At 48.6% G+C, this 21,132-nt stretch overlaps 1 protein-coding gene and 1 long non-coding RNA gene across 2 annotated transcripts in view; both read right to left on the reverse strand.

Annotated features, from left to right (window-relative positions):
• Window positions 1-9,325, reverse strand: part of LOC138993811 (uncharacterized) — a 37,224-nt gene extending 27,899 nt beyond the window's left edge. Inside the window, exon 1 of the long non-coding RNA XR_011468345.1 lies at window positions 9,215-9,325. This is a non-coding gene — a long non-coding RNA (uncharacterized lncRNA). The remainder of the gene's footprint in view (window positions 1-9,214) is intronic.
• Window positions 9,326-13,527: 4,202 nt separating this feature from the next.
• Window positions 13,528-20,831, reverse strand: COPRS (coordinator of PRMT5 and differentiation stimulator). The gene is made up of 4 exons (XM_070395602.1): window positions 20,683-20,831; window positions 17,485-17,551; window positions 14,952-15,173; window positions 13,528-13,973 (listed from the first exon to the last, which is right to left on the reverse strand). Exons 1-4 carry the CDS (start codon window positions 20,779-20,781, stop codon window positions 13,804-13,806), a joined length of 558 nt encoding a protein of 185 aa, XP_070251703.1. The 5' UTR covers window positions 20,782-20,831; the 3' UTR covers window positions 13,528-13,803.
• Window positions 20,832-21,132: the final 301 nt, after the last annotated feature.

The raw sequence follows: 21,132 nt of genomic DNA on the forward strand, positions 1-21,132 counted from the left end.
GTTAAATTAAAATATGCGCAGAAGGGGAGACAAGAAGTTAATACACCACTCGAGTTCTTTTCAGCTCCATGATTCTGCATTAATGAAATTTGTTATGGTTTCTGAACTCCTTTTTACTTTTTTCCGGCTTGGCAACTGCTGCCGATCAGGACAACACCCAGGTCATAAATCAGCCGAGAGAAAACTGCATTCATCATACCCAACCCCAATGAATACGCTGTTGGATGAGCTTTATCAGACATTTTTGCATTGCAAATTGATACCACCTTTTTGGAAAGCAGTCTGGCTGTACGAATCTGACGCTATAGAAAGTGTTTATGCCCTATGACCCAGTTATTTGCTTTCCGGAATCCTAAGGGGAAAACCTGAAATACTGGAGAACTTTCTGCATAAAGGTCTTAATTAAGAGTGGTATGCGGTCATAAAAATTACAGTTATGAGTAGCACGTAGCGACTTGGGAAAATGTTCATGATGCAGTGCTAAGTAAAGGAAGAAGAATACAGAGATGTGTGTATCCCACAATTACAACCATTTAAATGCTGTGGAAAAAAACCAACACGTTCACAGTGCTTGTGTTCAGGCGGTGGGATCTTAGGGGAGTTTGGGGTTTCTTTTCTCCTTTTCTCTTCTCCAAAATAATTTTTTAATTTATCTTTATTGTTGAAAGTATTACAGATGTCTCCTTTGTGTTTTTTTCCCCATTGACCCCCTCCACCCCATACCCGCTCCCAGGCCTTCACTGAGTCCATGGGTTAATCACTCCCCTCCCACTCCAACCCACCCCACCCACCCCCGCCTTCCCTCTGAAATTCCTCAGTCTGTTCCATGCTTCTACATCTCTGGTTCTATTTTATTCATTAGTTTATTTTGTTCACTCGATTCCACATATGAGTGAGATCATGTGATACTTGTCTTTCTCTGACTGGCTTATTTCACTTAGCATCAGACTCTCCAGGTCCATCTATGTTGTTGCAAATGGTAAGAGTTCCCAAAACATTTATAATGTATTCCTTTTTAAAATAAGTTTATAAATACTTGAAAATCTGACACCTGGGCTGTTGTGCAGGAAATTATTACTTTCTATGTCAATATTTCCCTTTGGTGAAAATAAGTCCCTTCATCTCATGTAATAACAGTCACTGATACTTATTGAGCAATCATTTTGTGCCAAGCTCTTTGCTTCCCTTATTTTAATGAAGCCAATGAAGTGGAAATTCCTGTTACCATTTTGCAGATGGGGAAAACTGAGGCTCAAACAGGCTAAATGACCCAACTAAGAGGTGACAGCGTCGGGATTCAAAGCCAGATCCTTCTAGCTTCAAGCCCAGTTCTCTCCACCGTATCACAATGACTTCCCATGACAAGGAAAATCCAGACACTCTGAGCCTGGGAAGCTGGGCAACGTTTCTGGCACTGCCACTGTCAAAAAAGAAGCCTCTGGCGAGAAGGTGAATGCAATAGGAAGTGGGCTCCCAGAACTGGCCGGGCTGGGTGGGGTCAGCTCCGGGCACTCTCACACACCTGAGCCCCGGCTGGATAAGCGAGCTGGCTCTGTGCTCAGAGATGTCCACGGGGCCTGGCCTACGGCCAGCACAGATGTCACGTCCTCCTGCCAGCGCTGACAGTGCTGGTGTTAACCTGCCAAAAGGCCTTTTAAAAAAGCCATTAAAGCTCTCTTTAAGGATTCCTGGTTCTGGGGTGTGGGGCATAACACTGCCTCCAATGCCACCTGGCTTGGCAAGAGAAGGGGATATCTAACCACACTGACCCACCCCCCCAGAGCCCCCAGGGCCCCAGGGAACAAATCTGGAGCTACGGCTGAAGCTCTCTGCCGAGAGCTCCCAGAGGCTGCGCCAACAACACGAGCAACAGCTCAAACTCTCAGGAAAGCAGGAAGTCCAGGTCAGCCTGGCGGTGACCAAGCCAGAGAGACTCAGGCCAGAGGTCAAGTGAGACCTGAGTACAGCCAAGGGGCCCCTGAGATGTGGACACAGCTGAGTGGAAGGCAAACCAGCACCAAAGAGAGCTTAGGATGTCAAGTGCTGGGGACCCCCACGCACTGTTGACAAGAGTGTCAATGGACCCATGCCTTCAGGAAACGTTTTGGCATTATCTGGTCCACACACAGTCCGTGACCCGGCAGCTCTACTCCTCATCATGTTACCTAGAGAAACCCTCCCACCTCGTGGGCCCCAGGTGTTCACAAAAACAAAAACTGCAGCCCTGGACAGTGCGGCTCAGTCGGTTGAGTGCTATCCCATGCACCAAAAGGTCGCCAGTTTGATTCCTGGTCAGGGCACATGCCCAGGTTGCAGGCTCAATCTCTAATAGGGGATGTGCAGGAGGCAGCCGATCAATGATTCTCTCCCATCACTGATGTTGCTCTCTCTCCCACTGAGGAAAAAAAAAAACAAAAAACCTGCAAACAGCCCAAACACTCATGGACATGAAAATGGATCAGAAAATATATCATCATACAATGGAATACTATCTAGCCATGAAAATAAATAAGCTATAACTTCATGAAAGAATCCCATAAACACAATGTTGAATGGATAAAGCAAATCGCAATGTAATGTATACAGTGTGGTTTCATTTCATAGAAATCCAAAAACTCTCCAGACTAAACAGCGTGTTGACCAGGAACATGTGCCCATGTGGTAAAACTGTACAAGCCAGAGAATGAAGAACACAAAATTCAGGATGGTGATTATTTAAAGGGGTGAGGAGGAAGGGTGGGATTTGAAGGGAGCACGTGGGAGAGGAGCATGAAAAGTATTGAAACATTGTCTTTGTTAAGTTAGGTGCTGGGTCCAAGGGTTTTATTTTTATTATTATTCTGACCCCATCCATGCATTATATACACTCTTATGTATATATAAAATATTTCAACTTGCAAAAAGACTTAAGAGAATCTGAGTGGGGGGCTGCTGCTTGCTCAGTGGAGGAGGCCCAGCAGCTGGCAGCCTGCCCAGTTCTGAGCAGCCCCACTGATGCCAATGCCCAGAGCAAAGGGTAGGGGCACAGACTCCACTTGGCCTAGAGAAAGGATATGTGACTTAGCACAGGTCTGAAGTCAGGGGGACGAATTCAGATCCCATCTTTGCCTTTGACCGACTGCATGACTCTGGGCAACTAAATAAAATTCTCTGAGATCAAACAGCTGGCATCTGTAAATGAGCATAAACTAAGCCTCTAGGCTTTTATTACTGAAGCCTCAGCGCCCGGCATCTTGTTTGACAGAGAGTGAGTGATAAATACACATCAAAGACCAAATCTTATCATAAAAAAAACATCAGATAAATTCCAACAGCAGGCCATCCTACAAAATACCTGACCAGTAACTCACTCCTCAAACTGCCAAGGTCAACGAAAAAAAAGAAAAGTCACAAGAGGACAAATACTGTACAATTCCACTTCTATGAGGAACCTAGGATAGTCAAATTCCTAGAGAAAGTAGAGGCTACCAAGGCCTGGGTGAAGATCCTGAGCAATGGAACTTCCCACACTCCTGGGAAGTGAAAATTGGAACCACCTCGGGAAACCCTTTGGTGGTAAAGCTCAGCATGTGCATCATCTATGACCCCGACATCCCTTTTCTAGGTCTATGTCTAATAGCAATCGTATGTGTTTCCACCAAAAGACATAAACAACAACGTTCAGCCCGGCCGCGGGAGCTCAGTGGTTGAGCATCGACCTATGAACCAGGAGGTCACGGTTCGACTCCTGGTCAGGGCACAAGCCCGGGTTGCAGGCTCGATCCCCGGTTGTGCAGGAGGCAGCCGAGCAATAATTCTCTCATCACTGATGTTTCTATCTCTTCCTCTCCCTTCCTCTCTGGAAGCAATAAAAATACTTTTTTTAAAAAAGAACTTTCAGAGCAGCATTCTTTTTTTTTTTATTTTTTAGCAGCATTCTTCATAATAACCTCAAACTGGACATAACCCGTCAACAATAGATAAGTGGTGGTATATTCACACAATGACACAGTATTCAGCAATGTAAATGAGCAAGTTACTGCTATGCAGTAATGTGGATGGATGTCACGTTATAGAATATAACCTGCCTAGAGTATAAAGTCAGACGGAAAAACAATATAAATCATGTGGCCAACTTAAAGTTCAGAAACAGGTAAAACTGGTGTGCAAGCAAGACTTGCATGCGGTTGTTCATAGCAGCAGCATTCATGATAGCCCAAAGGTGGAGACAACCCAACGTCCATCAGCTGATGGATGGATGAAGAAACGTGGTATGGCAATACAATGGAGTGTTATTCAGCCATAAAGAGGAATGAAGTTCTGATACGTGCTACCACGTGAATGAACCCTGAGAACATCATAATGCGTAAAAGATGTCAGGCACCAAAGGCCACATACTGTCCGATTCCATCCGTCTGAAATATCCACAACAGGCAAGTCCCTAGAAACAAAAAGCAGACTGCTGGTTGCCAGGGACCGAGGAGAAGGGGGACGGGGAGTGAGTGCGAATGGGATGGGTTCCCTTTGCAGTGATGAAAATATTCTGGAGCCGGGTCATGGTTACGGTTGCACAACACTGTGTGCGTACTCAATGCCACTGAACACTTAAAATGGTGAATTTTATGTGACATGTATTTTACCATGATAAAGGCAAAAATATAAAACTAATTGGTGGTGTTGTCGGGACAGGGGTTACCCTGGAGTGTGGAGAGGGGTGAGTGGCTGGGAGGAGCACGGGGCTGCTGGGTGCTGGTAATACTCCTTTTCTTTGTCCACCTGGTGGCGGTTTCATGAGTGAGTTCATTTTGTAAAGATTCGCTGAACTAGGAGAGACAAGCATAGACAATTCTTTCAGCGAGTTTTGCTGCGCCGTGGAGCTGTGAGAGTGGACAGGAGCTAGAGGGGGAAGTGAAATCTAGAGAGGGTTGTCTTCAGATGGGAGGAGTGATAGTGGTTTTCGTGCACATGACAATGATGGGGTGGAGAGGGGGAAACAGACAATGAAGAAGTAGGAGAGAATTGCTTGCGTGGTCCTTGAGTGAGGGAGAGGCGACAAGATGCCATGCGTAGGGGGGGGGGGGGGGGGGTCTGCAGTTCGTCCATCCACAGTAACAAGCAGGCAGCTGATCACATGAGTGTCAGTGCTGGTGGGTGGGTGGGTGGACAGTGGTTAGTCTGTGGAAGTTTGCTCCTGGTTTAGTACCAGGCTTCCTTTTCCATTTCCCAATGAGCAATCTGAGATCCAGGGAGAAGAGAGGAGCAGAGTCTAGGTCTTCCTGACTCCAGGGGCACGACCCCAAGCTGCCCAGGAGCCTCGAGTCCACCTCTGCACTGCACAAAAGAGCACTTTCTGTTCTTTGCCCTGAAACAGCTTCTCAAGCTTTCGGGAGTAGCTCCCTAGGCTTCTAAGGATTCTGGGAGTTGATGAGCAAGTCTGTCCCACCTCACCGATAGCGCCTTTCACATAAAGGACTTTAATGACGTCCCTCCTCAGCCTCCGTCTTCCCAGGCTGAAGAATCCTCACTGGGGAGCCTGCCCTGATGGTAAAAGCCCTTCCTCACTCCACCGTCTGGCTCTTTTCCAGCTCTATTGCGTCTTTCTTGGAATGCAGAGGCCACAGCAGCACAACCCACAGTGGCCTCCATTTTGAAAAGCGTTCTGCAGGGACAAGGGCCCCATTTGTATATTCAAACTGATGGTCCGCAAGGCTGCGGCTTGCCCAAGGTCACAGAGCGACAACAATAGAGCCCAGCAGAGGAGAATTCCAACTGCCACGATCTCTGCCCCATGCCCAACGGCCTGCCTGCGGGCAGGGCTCCAGATGGGCACACGCATCAGGCAGGGCACATTCCGGCACATTCTGCAGCAAGAGGCAGGGGAAGAGTCACGTCAAACTGGCTTAACCCAATAAGGGGATTGGCCGAGTTAAATAACTGGAGGTCCCCACGCAGGCAGGCTCCCAGGTTGGCAGGCAGGAGTCCAACGGTGTCATCATGGTCCCCATTTCATTGTCTTGCCATCCACAGAAGCGGTAGTGCAGGGGCCGGGAACCTCTTCCCTGCCCAGGGCCACTTGGATATGTATAACATCATTCAAGGGCCATACAAAATCATTACCTTAAAAATTATCCTGCTATATTGGGTCAAACATTTAATTAACTCACCCTTAATGCCTTGGCAGGGCCAGACCAAATGATTTCTCAAGCCTTATACAGCCCACGGGCCAGACGTCCCCCACCCCTGTTATAGCGGGTTGAACGGCAGCCTCAAAAAAGGTATGTTTCCCTCCTAACCCTCAGAACCTGTGAATGTGACCTTATTTGGAAAAAGAGTCTTTGTGAATGCAATTAAGTTAAGGATCTGGAGATGAGATCATCCTGACTTCCCCGGATGAGTCCTAAACCCAATGACAAGTATCCTTCTAAGAGAGAGAAGACGGACATGGAAAGGAGAGGCTGTGAAGACAGGCAGTGACTCGTGTGAGCAGCCACAAGGTAAGGTCGGCTCGGGAGTCACCAGAAGCTGAAGTACTCAAGGCACGGACTCCCCACCCCTCTCCCCCTAGCCTCGGGAGGGAGCAGAGCCCGGCTGATAATAGGATTTTGCACTTCTAGACTCCAGAACTGTGAGAAAACAACTGTTGTCTTAAGTTCATGGTAATTTGTTAGGCAGACCCAGGAGACTAACACAGAGGACAAGACATACAATTATTCAGGTCGCCTTAGGCTTGAACCTCATGCCCTGCCCGTGCGTCCAGGGCAGGGTTAGCTTTCCCCAAGGTCCACGAGCTGCACAAGAGGTGGAGAGGCTCCCCGAGTGTCCACAGCAGACACCTGCTCTAGAAAGGTTCCATATCCCGAGCATCTGCTGGGAGAGAGCAAAGGAAAGACGAAGACTGCCCTAAAGGTGTGACCTGCACATGTTCAAGGTGCGGGGCTAACACCGCCCAGGGGCGTCCTCCAAACCCTGGAAACACAGTCGAACTGGAACATGGAGCACCTTCCTCTTAAAACAGCGGGTGTGGAAGTGTTTATGGATCATAAAAATCATTCTCACTGAAGAAACCATTCCATCCACCTGGCTGCCCAGGCCAGGACGTACCTCAAGGTCACCCAGACTCTTTCACCCTTCTCTCACAAGCAATCTGTCCCCACTCCTGTCAGCTCTCCCTTCTATAAATAGTTCCAGCTCCCTCCATCTCCATAGCTATAATGCCAGTTTAGGTCACCATCCTCTTATTACAACCCTTGACTGGCCTCCCTGGCCTCAGGCTCAGCCTCCTCCCACCACTCTCCACCAGGAACTGGGAGGATCTTCTAAAAATGTCACATTCCTGTCAAAACTCTTCAAGCCTCTTCATAGCTTCCAAGGCCCCTTGCTTACCTGACTTCATCCCTCACCTTGAACCCTGTCAGATCCCCAAATATACAAATCCTGTCCCATGAGGGGAGGAGGGATTGTGGGGGGGGGGGGGGGCTCTTTGCAAGAGGCAGGGGAAGTAGCTCACTTGTGAATAGGATTTGCTTCTGACTCTATAGATGAATTTTCTCAGAAAAGGTTACTATGAGATCTGGGGTCAGGGCTGTCATTGTGACCACTCAGTGTCTACCCCAGAGTCTGACACATAGTAAGTGCTTAATAGATGCTTGCTGACTTCCACCAAAGTGTGCGTACGTGCAAAGCAAAGTAAATGCATTGTGCTGCACCTCTGCCAGGTGATATGTTAGGTGACTTTTCTTATGAAGTAAGGCTTCTCTGCCTGGAATATCCTCCCCCACCCCTTGCCTGGCCAAGTCCTCCAGGATGCAGCTTCGAGGTTGTCTGCTTTGAGGGATTTCCTTGGCCTCCCACCCCTTCTTCGGGGTTCCCACGGCTTGTGTAGTTCTCCTGCGGTGCTCCGCACGTGTGCCATCACCTCGCCCCCGGACTCGGAGCTCCCCACTAACAGGAACCAGGTCCTCCACCTCTCCCTCCTGAGTACACAGTACACAGCAGATATTCAGAAACAAACTGATGAATAAAGATCAAAGCTACACTGGCCCAGCCGGCACGGCTCAGTGCTTGAACGTCGAACTATGAACGAGATCACAGTTCGATTCCCAGTCAGGGCACATGCCCGGGTTGCAGGCTCGATTCCCAGTATGGGGCATGCAGGAGGCAGCCGATCAATAATCCTCTATCATCATTGATGTTTCTGTCCCTTCCCACCTCTCTCCCTTCCTCTCTGAAATCAATAAAAATATATTTTTTAAAAGCTATACTGGATTCCCTTACTTTTTCTGAAACAAAATTCATCCTAGACTTTTGCTAAATCTAGATCTCTCCCACCCCAATAGAGCAAACCTGCAAGCCCAAAAGCTTCAGTCAGATGACCTGGGTCACATCTGTGTGAACCTTGGCCAATTATCTTACTTCCCGGGGCCTCAATTTCTCTTTCTGTAAAATGAGAATTAGAAGCCTTACTTCATAAGAGAAATCACCTAACATATCACCTGGCAGAGGTGCAACACAATGCATTTACTTTGCTTTGCACGTACGCACACTTTGGTGGAAGTCAGCAAGCATCTATTAAGCACTTACTATGTGTCAGACTCTGGGGTAGACACTGAGTGGTCACAATGACAGCCCTGACCCCAGATCTCATAGTAACCTTTTCTGAGAAAATTCATCTATAGAGTCAGAAGCAAATCCTATTCACAAGTGTGCCAACTGGCAGGAAGTCCACTAACAAGAAGGTCACCCTGAGCCAGCTCTACTTCTCCTGGAGTGTCCCCCCACCCCACCCCCACCCCCCCAGCTCATGCAAAAGAGAGCAGAATCACTAGGTCTTTACTGCCACCTGCTGGAGGAACAGAAGAAGGCCACAGGCCGCAGCCAGAAATTCAGATGCCTGCCTGGAGTTGCCAAACATATGGCCCTAACTTATATCTGCCACATTTGTTCAATAGCTAACGAGAAGCTGTCAGAGGAAATTGCTTTTGAAATCGAAATCACCTCACCAGGAAAAAAGGAAATCCAGCAGCACCTGTAATGGTCAGAAAGTGGAAGCAGGCCTCCTGGGGAAGTAACCTCAAAGGGAGGCCCAGACAACCCTGTACGGTGGAGAGAAATATCACCTTCTGAAACCACGGCTGCGTTTTACCTCCCAGGACATCATCCAGCACAAATCCTGCTAGAGTTCTCCAAACCCTGGTGCCCTGGAACCCCACTGAACTGCCCCCCTGCCCACAAGCACCTGCAGAATCTCGCTCAGTCCCTCAGTCCCGCAACAGCTCGGTGGAAACTGCCGGAAGCAGGGAGGCCATTCTTTCCAAAGGCCTTGGCTTTGCAGCCAGACTCACTAAGTCAACAAAGCAGGAGCCAGCCCTGCCGCTTGCCTTCCTGTTACACCCTCCAACTTCTTCTCCCTGGCCTGCCACACTCACACACGTGTTCTCCCTCTCTCTCTCTCTCTCTCTCTCTCTCTCTCTCTCTCTCTCTCTCACACACACACACACACACACACACACACACACACACACAGTCCTCCAACTCCAGCATCCTCACTTATTTGGGTGGGAGTCTGTTCTGGGAGAACTGGGAAGCAGAAGCCAGACGGGCTGCAGCCAGGGTGGGGTTTGTTTTTGTTTTCCCTCTTCCCCACGTTCCAACCGCTCTGTGGGAAGCTGGGCCCCAGAAAGCAAACTCTGGGACGCCAAGGGCGGCAGTGCCAAGGCATTTCCTTCGCCAGCGAGTGTGCTTCCGGCGCTGGAAGATGGGCTCGATGCCCGCGGGGCCTGGCTGAGTCCAGCCACTTGCTTCTGGACATGGAGACAGTGAGTGGTCTCCGCAGACCCTACACTCAACCCACCAGCCACGCTAGCGTCTGAGAGCGAAGTCTGGGGAAGCGCTGCCCACCATACCCGCTTCGGGTCTCACGATGACCAAACTACCCCCACCATAAACAGCACCAAGCTAACTGGGGGGAAGGGGAGTAAAAGGTTTGTTCCCCTACAATTTCCCAAAGGGAAGAAAGTCCTAACAGACAGAAACATGCTAGAGCCATCAAAAACACACAAACTGCCCACATGAACTTGAATGGCAATTCTGCCACAGAACAAAAACTGCAAGTTTTTTGTCCAGATAGAAAAGCAAAAGAAAAAATCAGCACCCATGATGATACTTAAAACACACCATCTTTACCTAGCTGATCTGTCCCCCGGCCCCAGCAGGAACTGGTTCCCATCCTTGCTTGTTAACAGCGCATCTCTTTTATCTTGGAGGTTCAAGAAACAGAAGTGTGTTTCTCTCTGACCATCCTAGTTCCTGACCCCACGCTTCCATCCAGGCGGCCTTCGGGGTTCTCCTCACTTCCGCATGCAGAGCCAAGGCAGATGGGGTGGACACCAGGTCACCCAATGTCCATCTTCAGGGTCCACCCTGTCCCACGGCCCCTCTGGATCTGCCAGGCTCTCTGCAGGCTCAGGGCTTGGGCATCTTTTGCGAGATGGTCCTGACTGCCTAGAAGCTCCAACTTCTATCAGTCTGAGGACTCAACCCCCCAGGGACACACCAGGAAGCAGGGCTCACACTGGTCCTGCTCTTAGCATCCCCAGGTGTCTCTCTTCTTCAAATCTTTCTTCTCCCACAGGGTTCTGTTTGTGTGTTTGTTTGTGGGGGGGTAGGGGGAGGATGGGGAGTTGGCCTGGGGAACTTTCTTTCCCTCCAAATGTCTTCAAGACACATAATCTGATGGCATAAAACTCATTGCTTCCTTATTTTTAAAAAAATACATATTTTTTTAAACAAAAGCTAGAAAGACTTCTTAACTGTTTTCGACCCTGTCGCTTGCCTCCACGAATGCAATGAGCAGAGGGCCACAGCCACACTGGATAAACACATTTTTAATCTTTTCCAGTCACCCAAGATTTTTGCTGTGGTCTGTTGTGACCTCCTGGTTCATAGGTCGATGCTCAACCACTGAGCCACGCCGGCTAGGCTACACACACTCTATTTTGTAGAGAACAATTCACTTGGTCATTGAATAAAAGCTTTCAGATTAAAGCACGGCTGCAAAGCTCACTGCTTCCAGACATTTCTTCCTCTTCTATTCCTACACAATTTTCAAAAATAATAACTTAATAGAAAAGGAATCCTAAATAAATCCCAGTCAGATGTAACAGAGACTTCTTAAAGGTACTTCAAATACTTTATTCATCACCGGCCTGGGATGTTCAACCGAAAATACAAGGGTGTGCAAAAGTAGGCTTATAGTTCTTCGTACGGAAAATACAATAATTAATAATACAAGAATAAACTCTGTGTTTCGAGTACTCACCACTGTAAACCTACTTTTGCTCACCCCGTACAGCCAAGGCAAATAGTGCACCATTACTGCAGTAGATTTGTGCCGGTATTTACTGAACAGTGTCATGCTGGGCTCCATCCATGTCCTGAAACAGGGATGCTGAGGAATATACGTGGCCCTATGTGCAGAGCTCTTGCCCTGAAGAGGGAGGCAGACGCTTAAACCGTGACAGCAGCAGAGTGGGGAGGCGAGTGGGATACCTGTCAGAGAGCAGGGAAGACTAGGCAGAGGAGGCAGCTCTATGGCTAACATCTTGCCTTTATTTTAAATACCTCCTTGCAAAATCTGTATTAAAATAACAAAAATAAAAAAGCAAACTGCCTCCACCTCCACCATTTAACCAAATTGTTTCATCTGTCCATATTTGCAACATTATCAGAGTTCTACGATCTGTATTTTCATTTATCATGTCATTAATATTTTCCCATTTCACTGCCTTTTCTCCTTACTCCTACCTTACCCCCTTCAGATAACCAATGTTCACAGCCTGGGCAATTATTTTTCTCTATCTTTCTCTATGCTTGATTAATCCTACTGGGGACACTAGAATAGCGATATCAGAACAATTGACTAACCTCCCCCCTCTCCCACCTTTTCTTGTTCTCCTGACATACTCCATGTTCAGCCATAAAAGCCCTTGTTTTTATTATTTTATTATTTTTTCATCTTCACTCAAGAATATGTTTCCACTTATTCTTAGAGATGGGTGAAGGCAGAGAAAGAGAGAGAGAGAACATTGATCAGTTTCCTCTCGCATATGCCCTGACAGATTGAACATACAACCTAGGCATGTGCCTTGGCCAGGAATTGAACCACTACCTTTTGATGTACGGGACGACACTCCAACCAACTGAGCCACCCAGTCAGGGCTGCTTTTATTTTTAACTCTTAAAAGTTTCCTAGGTCCTTGCTCCAGTAGACCCCACTTCCCTCCCACCTGCTTTGCTGAAAATAACCAGGAAGAGAAACCATAAAGATTCATTTCTAAAAAGGAAGAGAGTTCTAGATCCACATCTGCTCCGTGGATCAGCAGCAGCAGCTTGTGCACATTCTCTGCCGTTACTTATGCACGGGCGCTTTTCAGACTATTTTCTTCCCTCCCTCTTCTCCTCACCTCGTGACTCCTGCTTTTTTACTGTTTCAGCTTACACACGGGCCAAAGGAACCCATCAATAACACAACCTTTCCATTCAGCAATTCTATCATCAGTTTCTCAAGGTCACCTTGTCAGGCCAGACATCCTCCTATTCACACCCGTCTCGCTAGCTTGGCACTGGGAGGAGAGCAGAGTGGGGACAGGGTCTGCGGTGGTCCCTTCAGCAAGGCCAGTGGGAGGAACATTTCGTCTCCCTGGGACAGCCTTGGCCATGAGGCCCTCAGTCAAAACCACTGCCTTTCCTCATAAGGTCCTGCTCTGTTCGCACTTTGTGGCGCCTCTGAAAAAATAGGTGAAATGGTTGAATGTTCATTTGACTGCTGTGGAGTTGACTCAGACTTCAGATCTGAAACTTTTTCTTGATTCAGCTTCAGTAGGAAGGCAGGGAGGTGAGAAGCAATCCCTCAGCCTGCCAAAAAGGCAGAGGTGACTTAGTCCCATGCATCGCGGACCGGCCACGGCATGGCCCAGGCCCCGCCCCTGGGCTCTCACACACACAGGGCCACCCCAGAGAACAGGCGTCCCGTCACGTCACCCGTGGGGTTAGGTCCCAGCTCCGCCGGTTCCTGCTTGTGTGATAATGACGAGGTCAACATTTTGAGTCTTATTTTCTTCATCTCTAAAAGGAAGTGAATGTGTGTTTTTTAAATAGTGACTTCGTTTAGTATTTGTAAGCAATGAACATGATATGGAAAATAATTTTAAAATCCTTTAGGCCAATTGAGGGTTATACAAGTGCTGGTTTAATTTGCCATTTAATTTTCCAGCCTACAGAAAGTCCTTGTTGACTAAGTAAATGGTCAATTTTCCATCAGCAGGAAAAGAAATCAGCCACAAAGTCACCAATGTTTCTTGGATTCCAATCCCTGGCCAATGTGCCAGATCTACAGAAGCAAACCTGAAAGAGTATTTTCTTTCACAGAGTAGTTTTAAGGCTCCAAGTACTCCCATCCTTAAATGTAAGTCAGGGGTTTTACATGAAGGAATAAGACTTTTCTCAGAAGTATCTAATTAAATGGGGGGTTGCGAGGGGCGAAAAGTAGACAAAAGCACATTGATTTTTTTTTTCTACCTTTATTTATAAAGAACACAACTCCTCCTCCTAACGCAGAAACAAACACACATCTAAAGAGGTAACACACTCATGAAAAACAACAACAACAGAACGAGGGGGCAGTGGGACCTTATTTAACACCAGTCTGTGTGCCTGGCTCAGGAATCACTGGGAATGTCTCCTCAGACACGACATCTCACCTCAAAGAAAAGAAGAAAGACCTTAATCTTGAAGACCCATGTACCTGGCAGGCAAAAAGTTGTACCCTCAGTCTTCAGCGTCATCGAACTGTCCCGTTTCAAAGACCATCTTGGAATAATGGGGTATCAGTGGAGGTGGATGATGCCAACTGGGGTCATAGATCATGTCTCCTTGCGGGGCACAGCACACCCAAGGTTTGACCTCTTGAGGAATGCAGCCCTGGATGTCATCAGCATCTGCAGGCAGTTTTAAAAGAAGATTAAAGCAGTGGTTCCCAACCGTTTTTGGCCATGCCCCACATAAGCATCTCTTAAAATCCTGATGCCCTCCTCCCCAGGACATATAATTCTTATTATTCAAAAAGTGAACGCCTATTCACGTGGAGGAAGCCTAAACGGCCATTAACTTGGTCTAAAAAGGCTTCCCAAGAACATGGCATCCATGAAAGAGAAAAATAAAAGAACAAAAGGACAGTTGAAGTACTGAGGAAGAAATCACTAAGTTGTTAAAAAAAATAATAATAATATGAAGTGATATGAAAAAAAGCAAATAAAGTTTCAAAAAACTGAAATGCATAAATGTCAAAATATATATTTCTATACTGTATAGGAGGCCCCCTATAACCATAAGAAATGCAAAAAAATTCACATTAATAACTCATTCTCGAATTGCCCCCCCTTAAAAATCAAATTGCCCGCCTGTGGGGCATGTGCCCCACTTTGGGAACCACTGGATTAAAGGAAGAAGGGAAGGAAAAAACGAATAGCCAAGAAATGTCTAGGAGAATCATACTTTGCACTCAGTTTAAACACACACACAGAGTCCTCCTTTCCTGAGGAATTGAAAGCATGTTCTTTCTGAGGCAACCCATGGTTGTGCTGTTCAGCTAAGAGTTCTTCACAGTGCAGAGGAAGCAAATGGATAATAAGGCACTTCTGTCTGCAGCTGCTCAGTTCATACTAGGATATTTGGAGAGAGTAACATTGTTTCAATGTTAAAGGTAAATGACCATTATGGAATCAAATGTAAAATTTCCATGTGTTTTTTTTTTCCAATATGAAAAAGAAGCTGTCACAGAAACTGCAGATCTGTAACAGGTTATCAGGCTAAGCTCGCCAATGTGAGTCCCTCTTCCAAACTCTGCCTGCCTTTAAGGGTAATCTGGTAGGAGGGTCTCGAACCCTGGCCTAGGACCCCAGACACTCCACACCTACCATACGGATTCCCTTGATCCGATTTCAACTCCAAGTCCCAGTCCTCATTAAAAAGATCAGCAGCCTGTTCCCTAGGCAGACGGCTGGACACCCCTTCTGGCAGCTCCCAGGTATTCAGTTCCCCATCAGAATCTTCATCCTCCATAGCAAAGCCTTCCTCTTCAGAATGGGTGCCCTCATCACCGGCAGGACCACCATTAGGGATGCTCTGTGCTCCACTGGCTAAGAAATCAACAAAAGGAAGGTCTTAAAACAACCGGCAAACCAGAGCGCCTACTCGTGTGCTTGGAAATTTTTGGCAGACTTACTAAGAGGGCAGCAGTAAAACAAGTGTACAGAGTTCTTTAGCCACCTGAGCACTTAAAAAAAAAAAGAAAATGTTCTGTTGACATTTTTAGAAGGAGGGCTGATCAATTATTTATAATAGGATGTTTTGCCTTAAATCAGGCCAATAGCCGAAACCGGTTTGGCTCAGTGGATGGAGCGTTGGCCTGCGGACTGAAGGGTCCCGGGTTCGATTCCGGCCAGGGGCATGTACCTGGGTTGTGAGCACATCCTCAGTGGGAGATGTGCAGGAGGCAGCTGATCGATGTTTCTCTCTCATCGATGTTTCTAACTCTCTATCTCTCTCCCTTCCTCTCTGTAAAAAATCAATAAAATATATTTTAAAAAAAAAAATCAGGCCATTAATTGCCTGATCTGGCAATTCACACAAGGAATCGGGCACAATTTACATTGTAGGTAACTTACATGTCATTAAAACAAATGATCAACTTTCAGAATACAGGTGCGAACTGAGTTTTTGCTCTTCTATTCCTCTTCCCTTCATCCTCAAAGAGCATGTCAGAGGTGAGCACAGGACAAGGGGGATGAGAATAAAGGCTGACAGCAGGGCAGAACCCATCTAGACACAATGGACCGCCACCACGTCTCCTCCCCCCAACACTGAGAGGGCTGGAAGGTACATTTTCAAAAGGTCTCAACATAATGGAGGGATGTTTGGGAAGGATAATGAACCTCCAAGCATATAGGGCTATGGTGATATCAGGTCAGAGCTAGCAAAAGAATCAGCTAATTAACACTGCACAATAATGACAGCTATAAGCAATAAAGTCATGCTTTCAGGTTATGGGCTCTGAAGGTAAACTGCCTGAGTCCAAATCCCAGTTCTGCCAATTACTAAATGTGTTACTGAGCTGAAATGTACTCAACTGATTCCCTCAATAGCTTAAATATAGAATTAACATACAACCCACCCCTAAATGTATACCCAAAAGAATGAAAAACAGGTGTTCAAACAAAACTTGTACAAAAATGTTCACAGCAGGACTACTCACAATCACCACGAGGTGGAAACCACCCAAATGCCTATCAACTGATGAATGGGTAAGCAAAACTGGGTTTATAAGAATGAGGGGATTTATTCAGCCATCAAAAGGAATGAAGTATAGGCATACTTCATTTTATGGCATTTTGCTTTATTGCACTTCACAGATGTGGTGTGTTTTTTATACACTGAAGGCAAAACCCTCTATCAGCACAAAGATTACAACTAGCTTTACTGCAATAGTAGCTTTATTGCCATGGTCTGGAACTAAACCCGTAACATCTTCGAGGTATGCCTGTACAAGGTAGACAGGCTACGTGAATTAATCTTGAAAATATTATGCTGAAAGAAGCCAGATAGAAAAGGCCACAGAGCGGATGATTCATTTGCATGCAACTCACATTTGCCTGTTGAGCGGAGGTCAATCCATAGAGACAGAAAGCAGATTAGTGGTCGCCAAGGGCACAAGGAAGGGGAGGCTGGGGAGTGACTCCTTACTGGGTACAACATTTCCTTTTGGGGTGATGAAAATGTTCTGGAACTAAATAGTGGTGGTGGTTACATAACACTGTGACGGTGCCGAATGCCACTGAGCTGCATGCTTCAAATTTGTTAAATAGTAAATTTTATGTTGTGTCTTTTACCAGAACCAATTTTTTTTTTAACTCTGTGCCTCAGTTTCCTCATCTGCAAAATGGAGGTATGATTGTTGTGAGAGTTTTTAAAAACAAAAAAAGGAGCTCAGCCTGCATGGCTCAGTGGTTGAGGGTTGACCTACGAACCAGGAGGTCGAGGTTCGATTCCTGGTCAGAGGACGTACCCGGATTGCGGGCTTGATCCCAAGTGGAGGGCGCACAGGAGGCAGCCATCAATGATTCTCTCTCATCATTGATGTTTCTATCTTTCTCCCTCTCCCTTCCTCTCTGAAATCAGTAAAAGTATATTAAAAGTGGAAACAATTTTACCTCCAAAGCCCATATCCTTCCTGCTTCCCTAAGCTGTCTTTCTCAGTAGAAGGGACGGGTTTGGACACAAGCTCAGGACTTCCCTTAAGAAAGCTCCAGTGAGGCTTCCAAACAGGGCGCTATGGAAACACCAGCAGAAAAAAGGCGACATGGCAGCCAAGAGGAGGGCCGGCTGGAAGGAGAAGGTACAAAAGACAGAGCGACTGTCCTGTCGCTCCCCCAGTCTCTGCCGTCTACTTGCCTAGTCGATCCGTGGCTTTCTCAGTCTCTCTCTCCTGACCGGAGTGGTCATGCGGGGCAAAGCCAGCCTGCCGGGAGAAGAAACAGTTACCCAGGACTTGGACACCTGGGGCATCCCGTTTTCAGCTTTGTCTCAGCTGAACCACCCCCCCCCCCATCCCTCCTCCCCTTTGTGTGGGGGGCTGAGACTCTGCAACCCACACTTCTGCTCTGCAGGGTTAGACTTCGCAAGGATGGAGGGGGAAGAGCTTTGCTCCTCCTTACTCCTGAGGCATCATTCCAGCGACACTTCACCCTGGAAGCAGGAGCAACCTTCCTACAGCGGCCTAGGAACCCAGCTTACAGCTTGCCAACACTCGCAAAGCCAGCCTCATCCATCACCCTGCCCAACCTACAGAGGTCTGACTCCCAGGCCCTCAGGACCCTCCAAGCTCAGAGACCACCCCCACCCCCCAACTGGGGCCACGCCCCCTCCTCTGAGGCTGGAATTCCAGCTCTGCAAAGCCTCACCTCTGAGCTTGTAAATTTTAACCATTCCAACCTCATCCCTTTGTTCCCTCAGCCAGAGGGCTGGTAGCTGTTTCCTGCAGCTGCCACCACCATGTTCATTTTTAACTTTTCGGTTACTTAACAACTTCTTATCTAGTTAACTCTACATATGTTGATTTCAGAGAGAGAGGGAGAGATAGAAACATCAATGATGAGAGAGAATCACTGATCAGCTGCCTCATACACACCCCCTACTGGGGACTGAGCCCGCAACCCAGGCATGTGCCCTGACCAGGAATTGAAACGTGACCTCCTGGTTCATAGGTCAACACTCAACTACTGAGTCACACAGGCCGGGCAGCTAACAACTTTTTCTATCAAATTCTGTCTCCTGACTGATACACAGGTGCAAGAGAGATTTTGCTCCTCAGCAATGCTGAGGGAAATCTTTCCCCACAGCCAACCGCATGCCTCTCTGCTCTCACCACTCAAAAGTTCCTGAAGTCTTGCCCTGGCCAGATGGCTGTTGACTGGAGCATCGTTGCATACATCAAAAGGCTGAGGGTTGGCCCGGCTGGTGTGGCTCAGTGGTTGGGCTTCAACTTATAAACCAGGAGGTCACAGTTCGATTCCTGGCCAGGGCACATGCCCGGGTTGCAGGCTTGATCCCCAGTAGAGGGTGCACAGGAGGAAGGAGATCATGATTCTCTCTCATCATTGATGTTACTATCCCTCTCTCCCTCTCCCTTTCTCTCTCTGAAATCAATAAAAAAAAAAAAACACATTTTAAACAAGGTTGTAGGTTTGATTCCCATCAGGGCACATACCTAGGTTGTAGGTTCAGTCCCAGTTTGGGGCGTACCAGAGGCAATGGATCGATGTTTCTCTCTCAAATCAACATTTCTTCTTTCTTTCCCCCTCCCCCACCTTCCTCTCTCTCTAAAATCAATAAAAACATATCCTCGGTGAGGATTTTTAAAAAGTTCCTAAGGTCCTATCACCTCTAAAACCTCTTCCTCACTTGAACAAGAAACGTGAAGCCTGCTGAAGACCTCATTTCAGTCCCAGTTCTGCCATTCATTCAGTGCATGACCCTGAACACATCACTTCGACCACTCTGCCTGGGTTTCCTTCTCTGGAAACTGAGGGTGATGGTTCTGACCCTGCGGGGGACTTATAATGACCTAACATTTATGAAAATACCTAGCATGTAGCAGGAATGTAACATCTGTTGACTCTAAGCCCAACCTTCTTTGCCCCTACATCTACACTGCCCTTGGCACCTGCCCCAGATAGCTCACGATCTAGTCACACCTGGATTTAAAGCATCAATTCCACCTCCTGTGGTCAGTGACAACCCTCGGTGACCAGTGTGGGCCAGCTGGGGGGGACCTCTCACTTCGACCACTGCCATGACTCCATAGCTGCCTCCCCATTCATCCACCCTGCCCACCGTACGCTACTAATCACTCCTCTCCTCAAAAATCTTCAACTCGCCCTAGCCAGTTTGGCTCACTGAATAGAGAGAGCATCGGCCTGCGGACTGAAGGGTCCTGGGTTCGATTCCAGTCAAGGGCACGCTAGGGCTCGTGCAGGAGGCAACCAATAGATGTGTCTCTCTCACATCGATATTTCTGTCCTTCCCTCTCTCTTCCACTCCCTAAAAATCAATGGGAAAACAACCTTGGGTGACGATTAAAAAAATAATCTTCAACTCCACCGGGGAAGCATAACATTGCCCATGGTATTCACAACCCTCCCTCAGCCCCTCAACCTGTTGGGCACAGTTGCCTCCCAGCTCTGCGACCCAGGCTCACAGGGATCTGCCCTGCATTTCGGCACCTCCACACCTCTGCAGGCAGCGCCGCCCCCCACCTTGGACAGGAAGCACACAGCCCTTGCTGCTATGCCCTGACAAATCAATCTCATCCCACCTGCACTCCAAAGTAATTTTCTCTGTTAAGTCTTATCACTACATTTTTCTTACTTTGGTTACGTACTACCATCTTTCATGCTCTAACACGCCATGCCATTCCTCCAACCAATTAATATATGTGTCTATCGTGTCGGGCACCATGCTAGACGCCAGGCTCAACAGCAGTTCACAGGAGGTTTCTATCCTCCAGGAGGTCGCCATCTCGCAGAGGTTACTGACTGCAAACAAGGGCAGGTTGTGGCTGTAATAACGGCCTTGGGAAAACCATTGGCGCCAATGGAAACAAGTTTCTGGAAACCCTGCGTCAAAACAAGCCTTTGCTTTTCGTTGAGTAGGAGAGGAGAGAGCGCATGAGACATCACCTGGTGCTGTGTTAGCGGAGCATCCCACCAGTGGACGCAGGTCCTTAGGGAAAAGTCTCTTCCCCTCGCCACCCTCACCTGGCCTCGTGCAGGCCCTCCAAGGCCGCCCCCAGCTCTCGGCCACCAGCATCACCTCCCAGGTAGCGAGGACGCGGGGGCGCCCAGGAGACCGAGGCCTTGCTTCCCCGCCCCGCGCGCCCACCCACGCATTCGGGGTGGCTCCAGCCCCGCGCGCCCACCCAGGCTTTGGGGTGCCTCCAGCCCCGCAGCCCGCGGCCCGCCGGCCCGGCCGTTTCCAGCTCGAGCGCGCGCTCAACGTTCGCGCGGCGGCCCGAGGCGCTTCCCCCGCTCCGCGGCCCCGCAGCCCCCCGCCCCGGGCGCAGGTGGTGGCCGCGCCCGGCCCGGCGCTCACCTCGGGGCTGGGGGGCGACTCCCGCGCGCTCGCCAGCGGCAGACCCCGAGGCGGCTCCGCGGCCCCCAGCGCCAGGGCCCGGGCGGTCTGAGGGTCCATGCCCGGCGGCCCGCGGCTCCGCGCCCTGGACGCCGCGCGGCCACGTGACGCGCCAGCCTGGCTGCGAGCCCGAGGATACGCCGCGGAGGGCCAATCAGCCAGGGTGCTCCCGGCCGAGGGGGCGGGACCGGGGTCACGAGGGACCCGGGGGCGGGGCGGCGCGGGAGGGGCGGGGCGCGCCCGGGGTGAAAGCCCACCTACTGGCCCCAAGCCTGGTTTTTGAAGCTCGGCCCGTGGGGTGTCCCAGGACTGAGTCTGGAATATCAAGGGTCATCCCTACCAGCTTCACAACCTCCCATCCCTGCCACCCGGGTCTACTCGGCAACTGTAGCTCCAACCACATTTCACTTC

Source organism: Myotis yumanensis, unplaced genomic scaffold (genome assembly GCF_028538775.1).
Source record: "Myotis yumanensis isolate MYYU_CA2020_CCGP unplaced genomic scaffold, mMyoYum1.0.hap1 SCAF_16, whole genome shotgun sequence".
Lineage (NCBI taxonomy): Eukaryota > Metazoa > Chordata > Mammalia > Chiroptera > Vespertilionidae > Myotis > Myotis yumanensis.